This window comes from Sceloporus occidentalis, unplaced genomic scaffold, assembly GCF_023333645.1.
Source record: "Sceloporus occidentalis isolate IW3139 unplaced genomic scaffold, rSceOcc1.0.p SCAF_5, whole genome shotgun sequence".
Classification (NCBI taxonomy): Eukaryota; Metazoa; Chordata; class Lepidosauria; order Squamata; family Phrynosomatidae; genus Sceloporus; species Sceloporus occidentalis.
In genome coordinates this window covers 40,326,200-40,343,709 of record NW_028316985.1, presented here as the reverse complement: position 1 = coordinate 40,343,709, position 17,510 = coordinate 40,326,200, and the positions used below count along the sequence as shown (strand labels likewise).

The 17,510-nt window shown below is 41.1% G+C and overlaps 1 protein-coding gene across 1 annotated transcript in view; it reads left to right on the top strand.

Annotated features, from left to right (window-relative positions):
* LOC149312029 (uncharacterized) overlaps positions 1 to 17,194 on the top strand; it is a 37,911-nt gene extending 20,717 nt beyond the window's left edge. Inside the window, exons 6-18 of the mRNA XM_089523810.1 lie at positions 129 to 414; positions 615 to 766; positions 3,310 to 3,372; positions 5,957 to 6,242; positions 6,366 to 6,517; positions 7,285 to 7,317; positions 9,136 to 9,222; positions 9,496 to 9,781; positions 10,287 to 10,441; positions 11,700 to 11,985; positions 12,171 to 12,322; positions 15,089 to 15,149; positions 15,662 to 17,194. Coding sequence (XP_089379936.1) covers positions 129 to 414; positions 615 to 766; positions 3,310 to 3,372; positions 5,957 to 6,242; positions 6,366 to 6,517; positions 7,285 to 7,317; positions 9,136 to 9,222; positions 9,496 to 9,781; positions 10,287 to 10,441; positions 11,700 to 11,985; positions 12,171 to 12,322; positions 15,089 to 15,111 — 1,961 coding nt within the window. The 3' untranslated portion in view covers positions 15,112 to 15,149; positions 15,662 to 17,194. The remainder of the gene's footprint in view (positions 1 to 128; positions 415 to 614; positions 767 to 3,309; positions 3,373 to 5,956; positions 6,243 to 6,365; positions 6,518 to 7,284; positions 7,318 to 9,135; positions 9,223 to 9,495; positions 9,782 to 10,286; positions 10,442 to 11,699; positions 11,986 to 12,170; positions 12,323 to 15,088; positions 15,150 to 15,661) is intronic.
* Positions 17,195 to 17,510: the final 316 nt, after the last annotated feature.

Here is a 17,510-nt window from a genome sequence, read left to right as displayed (position 1 = left end):
AAATTGTTCTACATTTGGGAATCAACTTTTTTGAGTTCTTTTAATGAGGAGTTGTTATAATGATTTTTTGCTTTTAGGCAGATTTAAGGACAATTGAAGTAATAGAGACACCTTTTCTTCCCTTTCAGTATCCAATGTGGCCCTTTCAGGACAAGCTGTCCAGTCCAGCACCTTCAATATCATGGGAGTTGCTAGTAATGCCATTGATGGTTCAACTGCAAGTGGTTTTTCATCTGGTTCATGCACGCACACAGACGAAGAAAGTAATCCATGGTGGGTAGTGGACCTGAAGGCAGAGTATCATGTATTGAGGATCAGCATTACCAATCGTGGAGATTGTTGTTCAGAATGGCTAGATGGAGCTGAAATCCGGCTTGGGAATTCCATAGAGAATGGAGGCACCACAAATCCCAGGTACTGTATATTGATTAGTTGTTTTCTGGGGCTTTACAGGATAATGGCACAGGAAAGAAAACAGACTAGAAGTCATACAGGCAGAGCCCTAACAGTCTGAGCTGTCAAAACAGTGGCTTCACTTTTTACTTATAAAGTTCTTAAACAGCTTAATTAAAGCTACACATTTTTTTTTTTAAAATAATCACTTTATTTTCAAGATGTGCTACAATCAGCTCCTTGAACCCGGGGGAGACACGCAGTTTTTATTGTGAAAATTCAAGAGGGCAGTTTGTGACTATTAACCAACCAAACGGAGGAATGTTCTCACTTTGTGAAGTCCAAGTGTTTGCTGAGAAGAGTGATCCCACCAGTAAGTAAAAGAGTTTGGCTTCTGTTTTGTCAGACATCAAAAACACAGGAAGGACATGGGGCATATCTGTTATGCAGACTCAAGCTGCAATCCTAAACACATGCAACTGGGACTAATTCCTGTGAAAATGTCCTATGTCATATTAAAGACAATGGGACTTACTTGTGAGTACAAAGAATTGAACCTATAAATGGCTTTAAGCTGAAATCCTCAAAACACATGCTAGGGGCCACAGGGTGAAGCAGATATCCTCCTCTGAGAGTTTTCATAACACTCAATAATGCTTCAGCTTCAGAAGGGAAGATCTGATGTCATATCTCTCCTCTTGCTTCTTCAGCCTCTTCTCCACAGAGGTGTCCACTATCATTGTACCCCTCAGGGAGAGTAAAAATGAGGTGTGTAGAGTGGCGTGCAGGGGCTGAATTTGCTAGGTCCAAAGTGCTGTCAACTCTGCCCAACACAGAATGAAATTTAATTGGGCTTCCGATTAGTTCTAACTCAGTTACGTTCTGTATATACACAGCCAACTCAGGCTGCCTGTGGTCTATGATAAGCCCTGTTATGAAGTTATGATGGAACACCACCAATGATACAATTATGCCTGTAGTTTTTGTTTACCAAATCATCCTCTGCTAGATTTACTTGGAAGTGGTGAAAATAATCCCTTTAATGTAGGGATCAATATGAATAATAAGTAAAAGAAACAAAGATCTCTATAGGGGGAGTAAATTCTCTCCCACCCCCAAATTTACCTTAGTGCCCATGGCATGGTTTTGGAAGTGGCAATAGCACTATCATCTCACTTTAGGACTGTGGTCAATGCAATCATTTTCTATCTTTACACGATACCCTAGAAGAAGCTCCCTGTTGCAACTGTTGTGCTCTGCCTTATGGCATGGTATCCTTGCTTCCATCATGAGTTATTTGGTGGAACCCTACTTTCCTTCCCCAGAGAAATTTTCTTCATAACAATAATAATGTTATAGTATTTCTAACTAAAAGAAAGAAGTTGGAACCATGAGCTTTTGTAGCCTACTACTTCCTCAGTCTACTTCCTCAGATGCATTTGAGGAAGTAGACTTGAGTCTATGAAAGCTCATGCGGTCAACTACTTTCTTTCAGTTAGTCTCAAAGGTGCTACAAGATCTTTCTACATAATGATTCTACATGGCTACATCTTTTGATTCTAATGTTATTTCTGTACTGGAAGAAGACATTTCAGTTACTTAGGCTTTCTAGCAGACAGAGTGAACTGGGTTTTAATTGTGATGACTTTATCTGTTTTGCTGAATTTGTATTGCTCAACATTTTGTTTTCATTCAAGAACATCAGTCCCCCCCCCCCCCCCAGCATTTTGTTTTCATTGTGACCGATGCTTTATCATTTTATAAATAATAATAATAAAATTTTTATTTATATACCGCCCTTCCTCAGATCAGGGCGGTTTACAACATTTTAAAAACATTACATTAAAACATCCAAAACATTACAATAAAAACAGAAAAGCCCCGAGTTAGCCAGTCCTCTTGCCAGTGAAGAGGAAGGAGGTCCGTAGGACATCTTAATCGGGGAATGCATTGCCAAAAAGGAAGGTCTTCAGATCCTTTTTAAATTGGGCCAGGGAGGTGGCCGAGCGGAGCTCTATGGGCAGCGTGTTCCAAAGGGCCGGGGCGGCGATGGAAAATGTCCTCCTGGTAGTGGAGACAAGCCTGGCCCTGGGAACCCTAAGTAGTTGCTGCCCAGATGTTCTGAGGGTGCGGGACGGAATGTATGGGGAGAGGCGGTCCTTCAGGTATCCTGGGCCCAAGCCATTTAGGGCTTTATAGGTCATCACCAACACCTTATATTGCGCCCGGAAGCGAATCGGCAGCCAATGCAGATCTTTTAGCACCGGTGTAATGTGGCTGGCCCTGGAAGTACCAGTGACCAGCCTGGCTGCCATGTTTTGTACCATTTGTAGCTTCCGGGTTTGGTATAAGGGTTGCCCCATGTAGAGTGCATTGCAGAAATCCAGTCTCGAGGTTACCAGAGCATGTACCACAGTTTCAAGGTCCCTCTGGGCCAGGTATGGGCGCAGCTGGCGAATAAGCCGAAGCTGATGACAGGTGCTCTTGACCGTCGCATTCACCTGAGCAGTCAGGTGAAGGGACGAGTCAAGAAGCACCCCCAGACTGCGCACGGAGTCCTTCACAGGGAACGTGACCCCGTTCAGGACAGGTGGAACCACCGCCATTCCTGGACCAGGGGAACCTATCACAAGTACCTCCGTTTTCTCTGGATTCAGCTTGAGTCGGTTTTCCCTCATCCAGCCCATTACTGACTCCAGACAGGCCACGAGAGGAGAGACGCCATCCTCAGTCACTGCATCAGTCGGAGACATATCTTTCTTTGTATGCTCCTCTAATAGTGAAAAGTCTATCTAGATTTTAAAAATACAGTATAAACAAACAAAATAAAAAATCAGACTATCCTAAATAATTTATGTTATCTACTGCTGGAGACCTAGCTAAATGTTTCCTTTTTAATCAATATTTTCCTACCAGCTGAACTTGGGTCATCCCAATCACAATTGGAACCTAAAGAAGGAGAACAGGTCCAGATGTCTGGTAATGATACTTATTTCTATTTCTGTTACTGGGCAGGAGGGAACTAGGAGGGAACAGGTCGTCATATTAACACTCTAGCCGCTATGAGTGCAATCTGAACAAGCCAAGCACCTGTGAGTAACATTTAGTTTGGTGAAATGTATGGCAGTATTTACTTAGCTGTCGTGCTGAAAATATCTGGGACTTACATTTGGTTAATGTTGAATGTGTGGTGCCTTTTGTACTCATGCTGTCTCTAGCTTATTTCCAAATGGATTAAAATGAATAATTTGAATAAATGATTAGTCATAATTAGCTATATAATATGCTGCCACTCCCCTTCCCCGTGATGGTGTGGCAGGATAAGAACCTCTGACCCCTCAGATGTCATTGAAGAACAGGTCCCAATATCCCTCATTAATTACTACTGATCTAAGCCTGGTACTCTCTGCTCTTTTGGAGTAGATCTCTGAAGCCTTAAACAAATGTCCTATTACTAACCAATAATGTACTTTCGATCTTTCAGTCTTATGAGCTGTACAAATCACACTCTGATTGTATTCTGTAAGATGAGATGAGGAGCTGAACATAAAGAAACACTTAAGATTTAAGCAACTTCATAAAGGGCCTCCATTTGGCATCTAATATGTTTTGAATCCTGTATTCTTTAGAATACTATGCCTTAACATGATACTTCTCTCTCTGTACTAATGTATTTCTACCAAGTGTTGTATGGGTTTTAAAGTGTTATGAAGCTCCCACTATGATACTCTGTGTAACAGCCATCTGGCTCCCCTGCTCCTCACATCCCTAATTTTTTTACATTCCTTTTTAGTTACATTTATATTTCATAATGGTATTAATTAACTCAATACAGAATACACAATATTCATCCTCCCAGCTTTATTCTCACAACAACCATGTAAAATGGCTTACACCAAGGGTAGGCAAGCTTTTTGACCCGAGGGCCGGGTTGCTGTCCCTCAGACAACTGGGGGGCCGAAGCCAAAAATTAAATAATTAAATAATTTTAAAAAATATTTAAATAAATAAACTGGGACAAATGTAGGACAAAATTTTCAAATGGAGGACACTTTTTATATAAAATGGAGGACACGCAAAAAAATTGCTGATTTTTTTTAAAAAATGTTAATATAAATGCATGTTTTGGAGGCTTCTATAGACAATTCCCCCCTTGCCTGCCGCTTGCCCCCTTCTCCTGATAGGCCAAAGGCCCCATGCCCTCACGCGAGAGGCCAAAGGCTCCAGCGGCAATCGGCAGCAGGACTGGGCGGGGGCCGGTCCCAAGGCCTTGCCGGGCCGCATCCAGCCCGCGGGCCGCAGGTTGCCTACCCCTGGCTTACACTGAGAGACAGTGGCTGGACCAAGATCACTCATTACCTTTCCTGGCCCCTTGAGCATTTAAACCCAAGTCTGCCAAATCCCAGTCTAAGATTCTAAAACACAAGTGGATGGCTTCACTGGGTCCAGAAGCCATTTTTGTCCTTCCTCAGAGCTTGATGGGTCATGTGCCTACACACATGGGCCTTCCCCATGCCTTTTTACACTCAGCATGGAAATAGTCATGTTTCAGAAACCTCTAGTGGATTAAATTAAAAGCTATTTTGCCCCTCTGCCCAAAGGCCTTTCTAAAGTAACCTCAGTTTAACCAAGTACAAGTACAAAGCCTTTATTACAGTCAACAGATCTCCAGGTGATTCAATTTTTTTTTTTTTAAAAAATCCATTTAACCTCTAGACAATACAGGGTGGTCCCTTACATTTTCAGGCTGTAACAATAAGTATCTAGGCCAAAATCTGGGCTTCAGACCACAGATCCCATCTCATTAAATCTGTTCCTGTTGTTAACTGCCCTTGAGCTGGCTCAGACTAAATGGATGAGACATCTCCAAGCCCCCTCCCCATCCTCTGCTATTATATTTAAGTCCTGTAGATTCATGTTTGTGACCTCCATAACTGAGTCAAGCCATCTGGTGTGTGGTCTTCCTCTCTTTCTACTGCTCTCAACCTTTAATAACATTATTGTCTTTTTGAGTGAGACATGCTTTCTCATGATGTGGCCAAAGTAGTTTTGTTCTTTTGACTTCCAGGCACAGACCTGGTTTGATCTGTTCTAGGACCCAATAAATCGACTCTACAATAATTTGCCTCCATTTCTTGCTCAACATTGATTTCTCATTCATTGTTCACTACAGTTTACTTTTACAGTTCTCCACCTTTCCCATACCCAACATTGCTGTCTCCTTAGCAGCTGTGGTCTACCGCTATGTTGGGCTACCTCTCCTCATTCCCTGTTACCTTCACACTGTCCAAATGAGCCTACTTGTGCCTGTCAACAACAGATGCTGGGCCTTGGTGGTGACTGTGGTGGGGGTAGAATTTAACTTGAGACTTCATCATGCATAGTTTATGCTTTGCCATTGAACTATGGCACATGTCCATCAAAATCTGTTAGTAGCTCTGCAATGCAAGCAGCAGATTTTATAGCTAATAAATTAATTTTGGGAAATAGCTTTACCAGGTGACTTAGCTTTCCTGTTCAGTGGTTTAAACACAAAGGGTGGTTTTTCTGTCATTGCTTATAGTCCCAAATGTGGCTCCTGAAGGGAAGGTGTTCCAGTCCAGCACGTATGATTTATTTGGAGACCCAGAGAATGCTGTTGATGGCTCTACATCTGTAGAGTATATTCGTGGCCACTGCACCCATACAGAGCTAGAAATTAATCCATGGTGGACAGTGGATTTGACAAAAGAGTTTCAAGTATCCAGAGTTAGCATCACAAATCGAGGAGACTGCTGTCCAGAAAGGATCAACAATGCTGAAATTCGTATTGGGAATTCTCCAGAAAAGGGAGGGATCACAAATCCAAGGTATGTATGGCACCGGTGTGAGATTAATCATATGGGGGTGGGGTGGGGAATTCCTTCTTTACGACTTTCCTTTGACATGATTTTCAGCAAACATTAACAAGTATGAGTCGGTTTCCATTCCAGGTGTGCTACAATCAGCTCACTGGGGCCAGGGAGAACAGCTGTATTTGATTGTGGAGAGATGGAAGGGCAGTATGTAACCGTGACCATCCCAGGCATAGGGTACCTCACGCTGTGTGAAGTCCAAGTCTTCGGCATGAAGGTCAATACTTCTGGTAAGTTCATCCCAGTTATTATTATTATTATTTAAATTGGTTGGCCATCCCCCCCCCCCCACACACACACACTCTGCAGAGCTCTGGAACTCCTCTGGACTGACCAAAAGCCTTGATAACACATTTTAAAAAATATTAAATGTGCAAGATGGGGAATGTGGATACAGGGTGAGGGAGCATCGAGGAGGCATTGAATTCATAGAGAAGAGGACAGGGAGGTAACAAACTCTACCCACAACACAGCCAGCCACACCTTATGCAGGAGGGAAAAAAAGAGCTGACAATACCCTAGTATATTTAGGCCATGACCAGATGCAGGAATGGGAGCAACCATTAGAAGGTGTGAAATCCAGGAATTGAATAACCCAGCATTTACTGGATCTACAATCCTTTCTGGAGGAGTCCTCGGTTTCTTTAAGAGCTACACAAAAGACTGCAGGAAAGATGGTGAAAGTAAACTTCTGTCTGCCATCATAGATCTGTTAAGGTTTGGGTTCTGCCTGAAAACAGGTGGCAGCTTATAGGCTATGGCATTCTAGAACAAGTTCTTGAAAAAAACAAACAAACCTCTCTTCATTTCCCCATGTCTCTTATTTGGTGACATTGCTATCGTAGACCCGGTCCTGTGCTGTTCTGGAGCTTTGGGAATACTGACCACCCAGCATACTTCATTTTGTTTAATTAGATTTGGAAAGGCTCAGACACTTTTCATTGCAAAAAAGTTTCAGTATGACATTTCATGTATATCTTTTTTCTTTTTTGTACAGAGACTACGCCTGGAATGAACAAAGAAGCAGGAGGTCAGGATACAGTCCTCAGATTCCTAATTCCAAACTTAACACAATATATTAGAGATCAACTGCCAAAGTTGATTCAGTTAAGGATCAAGTTGAATCAAAATGGAAATACTGTAGCTTTAATCAAGTTTCTTCCATGTCCTTCTATGGGAGCAGTATAGCTAGGCTTGTTTGTAAGCCTGTGAAAATGATAGTAAATTTTGCAATAAATAGCCTCCTCCATCCTATCAGCTTTCATGACTTTCAGGTTCAACTGCTTCCTGGATTCTGCAGTCCTCATCTCTCCTGTTCTCAAAGCCTCTTCCCTCCTTTTCTCCATCTGATCCCTGTTAGGCACTTCTTAGCCATGGGGAGAGAATTTTTTTCTCATCACACTTTTGCCTCTCTTACGTCCAGAGCCCTCTAGCCTCTCCTAATCGTTTTTTCTTCCTAGCCTGTTGCCTCCCATATAACCCCTTCTCTTAGGAGATTATTACACAGGGCTTTTAAACTGCAATTACAGCTGGAAAAAGGTGCCTGGATGATATCTATTGCACAATCACACCTCCAACCCATAGTTGCTGTGTCCTTGAAGTGTGGCTAGGGCATTCCTTTTCATTAACTGGGAAAACCGATCAAAAGGCTTGAAATCACGCTAACCCCCAAGGTGCAAGATGTCATTGCCAGCACATTTGAAATATTGGCATTCACATGGTGTCAGGGTCTCCTCCTCTCCTTCTGCCTCACCTTCCTATCCCCAAGCAGTCTGATTTTCTTTAATTTTTTTCTATTTCTTTTCTTTCTTTTTAAAAACTTAAATCACATTAGCATAACTCCAGAACTGCATGAAAAAGTGAAAATAAAAATTTAAACTCCTGAAAGTGGATAGGGCATAGGACAGGAAGGCAGGGTTAAGGAGGAGTCAGGACGAGAGTGCAATGGCAGAAGCAGACCCAGCTGTGCGATGGACAAGACGTGTGATAATGGCTGCTCTGAAACAAATATGTTTCCCTTTTTACTAACTGACACAATTGCATCAAGAACAGCGCTCCTGCAGGAATGTCCTTATTCCTCTCTGACCCAATTAAGGTCCTAATTAAGGTCAGAGACGAATGAAGAACTACTTTCTTGATAGCAATTGTGCTGCTTTGCAAGATTCTATGAATCCAAGATTTCCCTTCAACATGGCCAAACATTCTGTGACATCACAGCAGCATGGCAGCAGGGAGCAAGCGGGAAGGACTGCAGGTAGCAGAGAGTTGTATGAAATAGTGAAGGACAATTCTGGTCTTAGAGCCCAGTCAAATAAAAGCAGTTGGTAGAAAGGACTGTGTCATGTGAGAAGTCTTGGCAATTCCAAAGTGGGCAATGGTGAAGAAGCATTACTATCTGGTGACAGGTAGTAATGCAACTTCACTTCAAATTCTAGGTGGCAGCCAAAACACAGCCACATTTGCGTACTTGTCAGGTTTTGGGTACTTGAGGCTTGAGTGGTTTTTTTGCTCTTGCCCAAATTTTCTAGCAAATTTCTTTTACTGGGAGCAGGTTTGAGGGATCCAGGGTGAAGGTTCAGGGTTTGCCAAATGGAGCCCTAGGGTCAGTTTCCCCACTGTGTGATAAAGTTCAGTCACTGGGTGATACTGGGACTTCATTGAGCCCCACTGAATTCAGTGGCATTGACATCCTAATAAGTTCAAGTTCAATTTTAAATTTAAATTTACAGCGCTTTATAAATAAAGGTTAATAATAATAATAATAATAATAATAATAATAACCAAGAAATGGTTTGAAATCACTGTTCATATACTCTTTGCATTTTTTCTTTTTCTTCCTTAATAACAGTTACTTCAGCTATTGAAAAATGGACAAAACCAAAAAAACCTATAAAACAATGGAAAGATAAAAGAGAGCGTCAACCTTATTCATTTGGTGAGATGACCCTTCTAATACTGTGCTTGTAGCAGACTTGATAATATATGATCTGAATCCTGTTACTTCATTCTATCTAGAGTAAACCCCCTTGAATCAATTGCTACATGGGCCCACTCTAGTCAAAACTAGCAACAAAAATTTGGCCCTGGAATGCCTTTCTATTCCAAACTTCCCCCTTTTTCAATAAGAGCTTTTCAGAAATTTGAAGATTGAATCCCTAAGGTTTCTCCCCATTCTCCTAATAAACCTCTCTGTTGTCCATTCCTGTAGTCCACAATGCAGCCCTTGGTGGAAAGGCATCCCAGTCGAGCTCCTACAATTTACTAGCATCCCCTGAACATGCCATTGATGGTTCTACATCTGCAAATTATTTACGTGGGCAGTGCACCCACACATTGTTACAAGATAATCCATGGTGGATGGTGGACCTGGGAGCCAGATTTCGAGTGCTCAGTGTTGTTGTCACCAATAGAGGAGACTGCTGTGATGAACGGATACGAGGTGCTGAAATCAGAATTGGAGATTCAAAAGAAAGAGGTGGAATCAGAAATCCCAGGTATGGCTAAATCACTCATGCATTTGTGGGATCAGGACACAGGTAAACAATGGAATGGGAAGTGATGGGAATCTAGCAGTATGCATGGGCTGCAAACTTACCAAATTTTATTACAGTTATAGCAATGTGATGCCACTTTAACCATCATGGTGTATTTGTATGGAATCATGGGATTTATAGTATACCCTTCTGAACAAAGCAGAGAATTCTAAGGACCTCAGTAAACCATGTTTCCCTGGATTCCATAGGACTGAAGCATGGCAATTAAAATAGTATCAAACTGCTACTATCATGTATTATATATCTACAGTTGGTTCATACTCCAGACTCAGTGAGCACATTCTTGAGGGTGAGAGGTAGCTAGACTAAACTCACAGTCAGTTTGACCATTTTAGCAGCCTCTTGTCACAATTACATTTTCGGATGGCTAGGGGATTTCTGACAAATTATTCCCCTCTAACATGTCATAGCAATACTAATCAATATGAAATGGTTTGCTTTCAAGGTGTACCACAATTACTTCACTGAATTTGGGTGAAACTGGCAAGTTTGAGTGTGATGAAATGCTTGGACGATATGTGACTATCACCATTCCGGACACAAATAGATATCTCTCTTTGTGTGAAGTTCAAGTCTTTGGTCAACTGATAATTCCCCCAAGTATGTATATAGATTTCCCAATTAATTTCTGAGTTGAATTTTTTTTTTGTCCTCTACCAGATAAATTTAGTTGTCTGAAAAATATTTGTGGATCATCTCACATTTGAAATAAGATGTGATCAGAGCTTGCTCATAGTATTTACATGGCACTAGTTTAATTCAGAAAAAGACGAATTAACAAGTGTCATACCATTGCCTGTGTGTTCCTTGGCCTGTATCTCCTACCTGAATATTGCTGTTCTGTTGAAAGCTATAAGGGAAATTGTAATTGACTTTCTACATTTGGAGTAAGGTGAAGACTCTAAACTTCCACCAACATTGCTCTAGTCTCTGTCTCACTGGCTTCATTACCATGGAGAACCAGGGGGCTGGTTTGGCTCCTCTCTGTTAGGCGGGGAGCGACTGTGTCCACTGCTCTGGCCATGTCCCCATTCCAAAGGTTGGCCAGAGCTTCAACGGAATTGCCTGCCAAGGTAACAGGAAACTCCCCAAGAGCCCTTAGGAATTCATCCAGATCCATCAGCCACCTGGCGCAGACTATTCTAATCGGTCCCCCACCCCTGTAAGAGTTCCAAGTCCCAGTGAGTCTAAACCTGACCAGATAATGGTCTGTCCATGACAATGGAACTGTGAAGAGTTCATCCACACCAAAACCATCATCACCATACCCAGGACAGAAAACAAGGTCCAGAGTGTGCCCAGCAGCATGTGTAGGGCCAGATACCACTTAGGACAGACCCATGGTTGTCATGGAGGCCATGAAGTTCTGAGTTACTCCTGAAAGGGCAGTCTCTGCATGGATGTTGAAGTCCCTCAGCACTACTAGACGAGGAGACTCCAACACCAGCCCTGAGACCACCCCGCTAGCTCAGGAAGGGAGACTGTTGAGCTATAGGGTGGGTGGTAAACCAACAGAATCCCTATTCTGTTGCAGTACCAAGGAATAGCAGGTTGAGTCCCCTTCCCATTTCTCCATGCACTTACATGGATAAAATCTAATGAGGAAATGGGGGTCTAAGGTTCAAGGGGTGGGGAACTAAAAAAAAATCTGCTGGACACTCCTTAGGTCACTCTGTAGCCTCATTCTTAAAAACAACAACCAGTCTCAAGTCTGTTGCCTTTGGTTTGAGCCAATACCTAAAGAACAGTGTTGTGATCGTCATTATTTATTCAAATAATGACAATCCACTTTCTTTTTCTGTTTTCTGAACTTGTTTTCTTGTTCAGTTGTTTAAACACAGTGTTTTGTTCCTTGTAGTACCCAATGTGGCTCTTGATGGGAAGGCATTCCAGTCCAGCAGCTACAGCCAACTAGGAGCTGCTGAGCATGCCATCGATGGGTCCCTTGTGGCTGATTTTGGGCATGGATCCTGCACTCACACTGACTACGAATTAAATCCATGGTGGATGGTTGATCTGAAGGCAGAATTTAATGTGACACGAGTTGATATCACTAATCGAGAAGACTGCTGTGAATATCGGCTAGATGGAGCTGAAATCCGGATTGGAAACTCACGGGAGACAGGGGGTTCCACAAACCCCAGGTATCTGTTGGCTTCATCTTCTTGAAGGGCTCCCATGATTTAGATATAGGAATGAAAATGAAATCAAAAGGATGAGCAAATATTACATTCATTTACTGACAAAAGTTGGGATCATGTATATTTTGTTTTAGTAGACATTGATGTTGATGACCTTAATAATACATGAGATCTGATTTGTTTTCAAGGTGTGCTGTGATCTCCTCAATTGGTCATGGAGAAACTGAAAGTTTTGATTGTAAAGGAATGAAAGGACAATATGTTACAGTGACTATTCCTGAAGAACAGTATCTTACTCTGTGTGAAGTGGAGGTGTTTGGTGTGAGGGTTGATTCCACTGGTGAGTAGAAAGATGACTTCTTAGTTATTTAGTTCTGGGGTCGGGTAGCAGGAGGAATAATAATAATAATAATAATAATAATAATAATAATAATAATAATTTATCCTGCTTCTCGAGACAGATTGAAGTGGCTAACAATAAAAGCATTGGTGAAATATAATAACAATTTAACATCGTTATATCCCAAACCCTCCCATCCACAATAAGATACAATTAAATTATTAAACAATTATTAAACTGCAGAGGCAATTAGAGCAGTTATTAAACAATTGATTTAAGCTTGGAGGTCACATAACTAGTTTAACCTTGTTATGGAGGCAAAGGGTTGCTTGCTCTAATGCTCAAGTTAGGAAGCCCATGTGGATGAAAGTAATATAGTATTACACAGAATATTATAATATAGTATAAGTGTTTTTGAAAGAGTGTGGCATTGCTGATTGACAGCAAACAGTGTGGCTTTTTAAAGGGGTTGTGATTGGCTGGATGTCATAGTAAGACAGGGTTCCAAAGAAATGCTAGTTTGTTTTATATCAGCAGTCTAGTGGGAGCATATTGGCCAATTGCTCCTGTTCGTAATGGGTGTGGTTGAGCAAATCAACCTTTGTACTTGGGTTTGTTTTTTAATTCTAACATGCAAACCCAGCAACAATATGCCCTCTAATGTGTCCATTCTAAACAATCCTGAGAAATAACCCCCTGGAATAAACTGTGAATTAATTATTTTACTGGTTTGGAGGGGGTGGGGTGAGAAGCAAGGATGCAGGTTACTGCAAAGTTAACAGCTGGTTCCTGCTAAGTTTGCACATCATAATTAAACAAACCATGTACTGAATGTTTTCAAGTCCAAGTGATATTAGGAAGCACAAACATGCCTTGCTTGTGCTCAAGAAGCCAGGATTCTCTGGAATTTGGGTTTATCATTTATGTCCAAATGGGCCAGTCCTTTCTTGAAGGAGAAAACAAATCAGGTGGAAGCTACTGTTTCTCCTTGCTCCTCTTATTTGCAGCAGGTATCAATAACAAAGAGGATGCAGAACAGGACATGACTATGGGTTATGAGTCTCAATTTCTCTCTACCCCCTGCCCAAATTGAACAGAAAATGTGTTACTCATCATTAACACTGACTACCTGTTATTATATATAACATCCATCAGCAAAACTTTAAAGTGACATTCAATCAGAGACAATCTGTATACACAGAGACTAAAAATGCATGCTCAATAAAAATGGCAGTAACAGGTATTGTTCTGAAGTTTTGTCATGTGATTGCTCAGGAAAAAGACAAACCTCATGACTGATATCAAGACAAATACTACTGCTGCTGCTGCTGCTCCTCCTCATCCTATTACTACTATTAAATTATTTACATCATGCCCTATATCATGGGATCTGAGGGTTGCATACAAATAAAATAAAGGAAATAGCTTTAAGATCCTCAGTGTTTAAAAATGATGTAGATTAAAAATATATGAAACAATTCAATATATTAAAACAGCAGAACACCTTAAAAGTTTACAATCCTGTTCCTATGTAAAAAGAAATTAGTCAAAGGCTTTAAAAAAGTCTATGTATTAACTTGGCACTTTACACTGAAGCCAACGTCAGTACAGAATGAGAGCCCCAGTTATCAACAGCCCTGCTCAGATCTAGCAGACTGAGGGCTCTCTTTTCCATTATCAAATCAAACTATCTAAAATGTCTTCATTTTTTTCCATCGCCTTCTACTACCAAGTATTATTGCCTTTTCCAAAGTGGTACACCATCTCATGATATACTCAAAGTACAATAGCCTAATTTCAGTTATTTTGGCTTATAGTAGGAGGTCAGATATCATTTGCTCTAGGACCCATTCATTTATTTGATCTTTGAACCTACACAGAAGCAAACCTGGGTTTTCCAGCAAATGTACACTAGATACAACATTTGGAGTTAATCAAAGCTTCCTGTATGATAGAACCACTTCTAAATAGGTTTTTGTCATATTTATATCATTTTAGATATAAACGTTTCAGATATATACCTAGAAATGTAATGTGTACTATGAAGTGGCCCAATGACAAAACACTAAACATTTCTCCCAGGCTGGGACCCAAGGTAGCAATTTTAAAACCAATTTAAAAACAACACATTAAAACACTGTAAAACTGATTAAATATCATACAATAACTTTCCCTGTTAAAGCATTAAAAAGCTTGCTTAAATAAGAACAGTGAAAGGAAACCAAGGGAGTTGTATGTTTCAACGAGGTAGTTATATAGCTCTTTGGGAAGCATATGCCATCCCTATAGCTCCAGCACACATCTTTTTGCATCATTAGAGAATAGAATCCATGGCACATGGGTAAGAGTTAGGAAGAGAAAGAGAATTACAGAAAGGAATTTTATCTCACTAGTGTAGGAACTGTGAAAGCCAGTGTGGCATAGTGGTTTGACTATTACACTAGGAGACCTGGTCTGAATTCCAGTTTGGCCATGTAAACTCATTAATTGACCTTGGGCAAGTCACACTTTCTTAGCTTCAGAGGACAATGTTGTCAAGAAAACCTTTGACAGGTTCACCTTAGGGTCACCATAATTTGGAAATGAAAGGCATTCAACAGCATCAATGAAGTTCGAAACTAGTTAACAGTTACTTGAAGAAGGACATATTGTAGTTCTTCAATGTCTTTGCCTTCATCAGTTGAGAAAGCTCCCCGTTGCCAGGAACTGACACTCCTTAGGTGCATACTGGATGCATATAATATCCGTACCTCTTGAACTTCACAGGAAACCCGGCTGTCTTAGCTTAGATTCTTCTAAGGCTTAGAAGGAGAAAACATACATTCAAGTAAGTGCATTTTTCTTTAAGTCCGCATATTTCAGGCCTTTTTAACCTCACTTTTGTTAAGGTGCAACTGGGGCTGCCTTTGAATTTTTCCTGAGACTGGTATGAAATCTAGGGTTCTGTTCAATTGGAAATATGCCCTGACTTTTACAGAAAATATTTCTGGAATCTGCACAGTTATTGTGGTTATTGCGCACCATTATTTAATGTGCCCAAGAACTACTAACATGTAATGGAGGATTATAGATTACACAACCCATCATGAAATATGACCCTCTATACTTATCTCCCCCCACCGCATCTACCAACACAGGACTAACAGCAGCTTCACAAGGTACCTGAGAGGCCAACTAGAGACATCATTAACTTTAATTTGTGAATGCAATTTATGGGCACATGGGGGTGAGGGGTACAATGTAAGTAACAAGTGAGGGTGGGAGATGAGACTGGTGCCAGCCAGGATCCAATGAAAATGCAGGTTCTGTTGTATAATCTGCTCTTTTCTTCCTTTCTAGATCTCTTTGGCAAGACTTTTGTTTCTTAAGTGAAAAAGAAAAAAGCTATGCTGCTTTCAATTCCAAATAAAATGTATTATTAGTTTAAATGCAGAGGTACTGACTATGACTAATCATGAATCATTATTTTCAGTGTTTGACAAGACATGAATGGCACCTTCAGTGTGGATCTAAGTATTTGTAAAGTCTACTTCTCTGCTTTTAAACGGAGTTCTCTGTGTTTATGGAACTTTATGTGTTGTGATTTGGGAATACTATATTGGTCTCATAGCCCTGTGGATGCAGCTCAGAAGAGTTGATATGACTGAATGATGTCAGTTTGGGAGCAAAATTCCAACATTTTCTGGAATAAATTTGATAAGAATAAAAACTTTGAGAAATTAGTGACACTGTACATGTTATGTTGGACTCTGAGATGTTTCAGTGATGGATGTTTCCTTGAATGTAAATGTATTTGCACCTAAGTCAGTGTTGTGAACTATAGTGTGAAGAAAGGTTGCACAAGAATATCAGTCTCCCAACTTTCATTCAGGTGTTTAGCTACCTGACCTCTAACTTGGTAATTAAATATACATAGAAACTCAAATCATAACAGATGTTCCCAGATTTGTGGATCTAAGCCAACAAATGGCAGGTAACAGTTTTGGAGTGAAGTATCTTCAGGCCCTGGACTGACTTTGCCCATCTAGTCTGGACTGAAGAGGACGAAGCACAAGAGCGCTTCCTATTCCATGAGTCTCCTCCAATTGAGTAACATCTTCTTCTTGAGCTCTGATATGTTTTTGTGTCCTTGGTTGTTGCTTTTTGTTTCTGATGTTAGTACATGTGGCATACCCAATGTTATTTGGGGATCCACGTATTCATATTTTCATATATTTCATATTGAGGACCAGGTATGTTCTTAAGAGGTCACAATGACCTTTGGAGAACCAGGTGAATTTTCCCATGGGAAGGTCATGGAGACCCGGAGGCATGTGAAAAGACCCTGAAAACACTGAATGGGTATATTAATTACTCCTTCCTCCCCAGGCTCTCCTATCCTCTTGCACCTTGAAACAAAGCAGAAGCTAGCTCTTTCTGCCTGCCCCTTGCCATCTCCCAGCCAAGTTTCCTGCCCATTCACCTTGTGGTTGTCCTAATCCAATTGCTGTTTTTGTAACCTTAAAGTTAGATCCACCAACCAGTCTGGAATCACAATGCTGATTCCTGAGAAAGCCATCAAGTCTTTGTTACCTTGCAAGATAGCACACCTCCTGAGGGTAAGGTACCAGATATAAATATCGGTCCCCAAAACCTAGCCTCTGTGCACACAGTTGGCCTCAGTCTGCATTCTGTGTATGATGTGTGTCACCATCAGACTCAGTCTGAGTCACTCCTGCTTTCCATGACCTGCTTTTTGGACCGCTCATTTTGCCACCCCACTTTCATACCTCTATTTTGGTTAACTCTGAATGTTGTGTCTGTCTGAAGTATTGTCATGTATTTGATTACACTCTGCATATTTCTAAATAAAACCTTCTTCATTCACCCAAACCTGGAGTCCTCCTCAGAGGGTACTGATGAACACAGGTACCAATGATCCTAAAGTTACCCAGCCTCTTGCAAGCTTAAGCTAATTTCCCCAACATGTAAAGAGAAGCTGACACAGTTGGTGGGGACCCCCAGTCCCCCCATCTTTCTTTGGGTGGCACTGACCATTGGCTTCTTCCATGATTCTGGACTCACCTCCTGTTGGTGCTTATGACCCATACCTGACAAATGAATACATACAGGCACATTTTCCTAATTAGTAATCCTTTATTCAGGGAGCATCATGTCTGAAGGGTCATCTAGAGTGTCCATAAGCCTT